At 37.5% G+C, this 5,895-nt stretch overlaps 1 protein-coding gene across 3 annotated transcripts in view; it reads right to left on the bottom strand.

Annotated features, from left to right (window-relative positions):
• The window catches only part of LOC102290431 (NLR family CARD domain-containing protein 3), a 15,599-nt gene that overhangs the window by 4,376 nt on the left and 5,328 nt on the right, over window positions 1-5,895 (bottom strand). For 2 of the 3 annotated variants that reach the window (XM_005932746.3, XM_005932747.3), the window contains exons 5-8: window positions 5,709-5,760; window positions 4,452-4,665; window positions 2,566-4,348; window positions 2,265-2,438 (exon numbers count right to left, since the gene is read on the bottom strand). In XM_005932746.3, the coding sequence (XP_005932808.1) occupies window positions 2,265-2,438; window positions 2,566-4,348; window positions 4,452-4,665; window positions 5,709-5,760 (2,223 nt within the window). Of the gene's footprint in view, window positions 1-2,264; window positions 2,439-2,565; window positions 4,349-4,451; window positions 4,666-4,910; window positions 4,969-5,708; window positions 5,761-5,895 lie in introns of those variants that run through there. The other variant, XM_042225012.1, reaches the window with a different exon arrangement.

Genomic DNA, 5,895 nt, shown 5'->3' on the forward strand with positions numbered 1-5,895 from the left:
TTTTATAAAGCTTTAATGTACATAAAAACCAGCTTCTTGTTTAAGTGAAAATAAATGGAAGGTTGTCTTTTTGCGCTAGTAATGTTGTGGAGTTGTATTTTGTCTCGCATCAATTATATCGTCGGTTATATCGTTATCGCAAATTTTCAAATATATATATCGTGATAAATATTTTTGGCCATATCGCCCTGCTCTAACTCAGGTGATTTAATTATTGTTTAAAAATCTGAGTATTAATCCCAAATTAGTTAGTAGCTCTTACAGGTTAGTCCAGGCTTTTAAAAGTTACAGACCCCTGTGGCTTAGTTTACCGAGTCACTAAAATAAAACCAGTCATATTCCTAGAGCACTGATCTAGATGGGAGCTGTCATTAATATGTGTTGCTGGGGAATCTTCCTTGAGCTACAAGGGTTCCTCAGAGATAAGAAGGATAGACATCCAGAATAGATGCAGTTAGAACTGAGCAAATCCCCTCATCTGTTGGCTCCATCTAAGCTCTGCACTCTCAACTGGATAATGCTCATAGGATCAGAGACTAGACTTTATAAACAGAGAGCCGAGGCAGATTTCGTGTACTGGGGTTCTGATTTCACAGATTAACATAGTTCACTTGATATCGTTCCCTAGTCCATCCAGCATGTGAACACTGGAATATTGTGAAAATACTTTTTTGTAATTTAATGTGGTATGGTAAACTTGTATGTATTCTATAGTGAAAGTGAAATATTTCAAGCCTTTGTTTTAACATTGATAATTGTAGCTTATAGCACATGATAATCAGAAATCTCAACTATGGTCATATTACAGTAAAAAAGTATTCAAACATTGTATAAGCAGTCTAGGTCAGTAACACCCAACCACAGTCATGGAGAACAGTGTTGATAGTTGACAGTTGTGCAGACTATGATGATTAACACCTTCCACAAAAAGTATAAAAATACAGACTAGCTCAAGGCTGCTATCAAATCACAGTTGGCTTTAGTAACACCAGACAAAGGTTTTCTTAGAGCAGTGGTTCATTAAGCCAAAATATTGACCCGATGATGAAAAGTAAAATCATCAAACTTATTATATCTTTATGAGAACAAAGTGAATATCTAAAAGAACGTCACCGAAGTGTCATTCAGAAGGAAAAGTCTAAAAATATTTGATCATCACAGTTCAAACATTTAAATGTATTGAAGGGTGAAGTGTTTGACAAGAGTATTACTAAAAGGTTTTTTAACCCTTTAAGACCTACCATAGAACCAAGTCCACCAGAGCTTACTTTATATTTTTACATGCTGTAGTGCCATTTTTGTTGCTATACATCAATACAACTGTTATAGCCCAAATTTTAATAATATGTTTGCATTAAGTCCATAGTAACTGCATAAATTGCAAAAAAGTGCAATAAACTACAAATAATTTCAAATTCTTTTTTGTCTTTTTTACATATATTTCTACTTGGAGAAATTTAAGAGGTTCATCCCTCAAAACTTTATATATAAAGAAGTTGCAAAAAATAGTTTACAACAACAGGAAATTTATTTTGAGTGTCTTCATAGTTTTATTTTTGAGATACAACAATTTTTATATACTGCAGGAAAAACAAAAAACAATCCTATGATACAAATTTGCAAAGAAAACAGCATGTGCATCAAAATAAACTATTTAAAGCAGTGCAATTTCAGTTCTAAGCATGTCAAACATGACTTAAAAAAAAAACAGTATAGGCTTTTAAGGCCTACAAGTAAAAAACTACATTTTCCGCGAAAATGACGTCACTTCCGGTTTTGGGTAATGGTAATGGGGGACATGCGATCGGTCACGCTGATGTCTATTTCAATGTAGGAAGTGTTACGAACAGCTGATCGCATTGGCAAAGTGTGTTTCTGGAATATTATGTTTTTCTTCCTGCAAGCGCTTTTTATGCAATTTTTGCAAAGCTATATGTGGAAGGAAACCGTGACCTAGGACAAGCTGATGGCATAAGATGTAAGTACAACTCCTCTGGTTTCATGTGCAAAAAAATATTATTGCGCTAGCTTACGTGGTTCCGGTTCTACAGGTATTTAAAAATAGTTACGCAAAACCGGCTTTAAAGGGTTAAATGTGAATTCACAGTCACAAGCAAGAAGCAAAAGCAGAGGAAAATAATATAAAATCTTAATAAAACTAATATCCAAAATAAAGAAGGATATGCAACAATTAATTTGCAAATCATACAGTCTTACAAATTCATCTACATGTTATGAGTTGTAACAGATATGTGAATACTGACCTGAGACTTTCCAGTATACAATGTGAACTCTTCAGTCCAGAAGACAGCAGCTTCACTCCTGAATCCTGCAGGTTGTTGTTACTCAGGTCAAGTTCTTTGAGATTAGAGGACGGGGAGCTGAGAACTGAGGACAGATCTTCACAGCTTCTCACTGACAGGTTACAGATATTCAGTCTGCAAAATGTAAAAAAATAAAATAAAATAAGAGAAAATGGAAATAAGAAAATGTGTAGTAAGTTATTAAATACTCTCCACTGTCCACTAAGTAATGGATTGTAAAGAAACACCACTGTTTACTTACAGAGCTTTGCAGGAGGCTTTGGTCACTGGCAGCAGCCTCAAAAGAGCCTCCTCTGAAGCAGAGTATTTCTTCAGGTCAAACACATCCAGATCTTCTTCTGATGACAGTAAGATGAAGACCAGAGCTGACCACTGAGCAGGAGACAGTTTATCTGTAGAGAGACTTCCTGAACTCAGGGCCTGTTGGATCTTCTCCACTAGAGAACGATCATTCAGTTCATTCAGACAGTGGAACAGGTTGATGCTTTTCTCTGCAGACAGATTCTGATTGATCTTCTCTTTGATGTACAGGATATTTTCCTGCTTGGTCTGTGAGCCACATCCTATCTGTGTCAAAAGACCTCGTAGGAGAGTCTGATTTTCCTTCAGTGAGAGACCAAGAAGGAAGCGGAGTAACAAGTCCAGGTGTCCATTTGGACTCTTTAAAGTCTTGTCCACAGCACTCACATAGAATTGTGTCTCTGCAAATTCTCTTGTTTCACACTTCTGGGAGATTTGATCTTCCAGCAGATTGATAGCAGACTTAATAAAGGTCAGATGGACATGAAGAGCAGCCAGAAACTCCTGAACACTCAGATGAACAAAGCAGAACACCTTGTCCTGGTACAGTCCGCTCTCCTCTCTAAAGATCTGTGTGAACACTCCTGAGTACACTGAGGCTGCTCTGATATCAATGCCACACTCTGTCAGGTCTGATTCATAGAAGATCAGGTTTCCTCTCTGCAGCTGATCAAAAGCCAGTTTTCCCAAAGACTCAATCATCTTCCTGCTCTCTGGACTCCAGTGTGGATCTGTCTCAAATCCTCCATCATACTTGACCTTCTTCACTTTGGCCTGAACCACCAGGAAGTGGATGTACATCTCAGTCAAGTTCTTAGGCAACTCTCTCCTCTTTTTGGTTTTCAGCACATCCTCCACAACTGTAGCAGTGATCCAGCAGAAGACTGGGATGTGGCACATGATGTGGAGGCTTCGTGATGTCTTGATATGGGAGATGATCCTGCTGGCCTGTTCTTCTCTGAATCTCTTCTTGAAGTACTCCTCCTTCTGTTGTTCAGTGAACCCTCTAACCTCTGTCACCATGTCAATACACTCAGGATAGATCTGATTGGCTGCTGCAGGTCGTGTGGTTATCCAGATTCGAGCAGATGGAACCAGCTTACCTCTGATGAGGTTTGTGAGCAGCACACCCACTGCAGTGGGCTCTGTAACATCAGTCAGGGTCTCTGTGTAGTGGAAGTCTAGAGGAAGTCGACACTCATCCAGACCATCAAAGATAAACAGAACCTGGAAGTCTTCAAAGCTGCAAATTCCTGCTTCTTTGGTTTCAGTAAAGAAGTGATGAACAAGTTCCACCAGGCTGAACTTTTTCTCTTTCAACAAATTCAGCTCTCTGAAAGTGAATGGAAACATGAATTGGATGTCCTGGTTGGCTTTTTCAGCAGCCCAATCTAGTATGTACTTCTGCGTTAAGAATGTTTTTCCAATGCCAGCCACTCCCTTTGTCAGGACCGTTCTGATTGGCTTATCTCTTCCAGATGTCTGGAAGAGGTCTTTTTGTCTAATTGTTGTTTCTGGTCTGTCTGATTTCCTGGATGCTGTTTCAATCTGTCTAATCTCATGTTCTTGGTTGACCTCTGCAGTCCCTCCCTCTGTGATGTAGAGCTCTGTGTAGATCTGATTCAGAAGGGTTGGGTTTCCGGCTTTAGCAATTCCCTCAAACACACACTGGAACTTCTTTTTCAGGTTAGATTTAAGTTTATTCTGACACATGATGGGGAATCCTAAAAGAATACACAAACAACATTTATGTAATATAAATAATAATAATAGTAATAATAATAAAATGGTCTACCACTTATTATATCTTTAGAGAAATCCTCTTACTATTCTCCAGACGTTGAGCCAGCACCTCCTGCTTCATTATTCTCAGGAAGTTCGCTGTGATCCGAAGAAATGCCTCGCTGCTGCTCTTCCTCTCCATCTCATGGTCACCCTGCAACAACTCCTCTGCCTGACTCTTTATGTAATCTGGACTCAGAACCTTCTGGATCTTTTTCAGTTCATTCTTCACAAAAGCATTGAGGTTCTCCTCCAACAGCTGGAAAACATTATTTGAATGCTACATTCACATTCAGACTGAAATCATTGAGAAACATCAGCCATGCATCAGCTATATGTTGGACATACTTTTAATGTAATGGTCTAGTTCTTTTTTTATTGCCCTTTATATTGAAGCAAGCAAGCATTAGCCATGATTGCTTTTTACACAATTATAACAGTATCTACTGATACAATATATGTTTTATGCCTCTCCGGTGAAGTGATTCTCCTGACCGGACTTACCGGCTACCTTGTTTTTCTCCTACAGTGAAAAGGGACATGGCGAATCAGCACTGGTGTGCTGGAAAAAGAACAGAACCTTGATATTCTCTGAAGTTCTGGTTATATTCACAATCCAAAGCTCTAAAAAAGGATAACTAAATATTTAAGTAAGTTGTAAATAGACTATACGAACAATAACCACATAATCGATGTGTGGTTATCATGGATAATATTACCTGGTAAAGTATTTAGAAGATAAGACAACTAGGATTTCGATTCATTAATTGTTTTGCATATAATAACATTTACAACCACTTATAATTTAACAACATTACATAAATCAGTCAACGGTTACTTATTATTATTAACTTACAAAATATTGGCAAGATATTTTATCATCCAGATGAGCAACATAGGATTGGAATGATCAGCTGACTTTATCCACCTCATTTTGTTACATTAGACACCTTGAAATGTGTCCATACTAGCAAAAAGAGCATTAGCTAACGTCAGCCAGAAGAAAGCCACGTCAGTCAAATTCCTGGTAGCCCACACCAACTCTTCAATCGATAAAACTTGCTTTCTCCCTGCTAAAGTTAGTTAACATTAGCTTAACTGAAAGTGCAAATAAACTTTCTCCTAGTTTTAATCTAATTCAATCTGTTTGTAGTCCTTATGTGGAGTTTCTGGCTGAATAAAGTTCCATCAGGAGCTAAATCAAATTATTAAGCTTTTCTTTTGAATTTTATTCTTTGTGAAAAATTTAAAAACTTACAATGAAATGAACAGAAAAAAACAAGTAATTGTAAACGTACAGACCTTAAATATGGAGTCCAGGTGTTTTTTATCCTGCGGGACAGACCTGGTGACACTGTAAAGAAAATTTCAAGAATTGGCTTCATTCAGTTTTATGCTTGGCAAGTGATTTTTATACACTTTGCCCATACAAGTTAGTTAGTTAGTTAGTTAGTTAGTTAGTTAGTTAGTTAGTTAGTTAGTTAGATAT

This window comes from Haplochromis burtoni, unplaced genomic scaffold, assembly GCF_018398535.1.
Source record: "Haplochromis burtoni strain Fernald_Lab_line unplaced genomic scaffold, NCSU_Asbu1 Contig_157, whole genome shotgun sequence".
Taxonomy (NCBI): Eukaryota; Metazoa; Chordata; class Actinopteri; order Cichliformes; family Cichlidae; genus Haplochromis; species Haplochromis burtoni.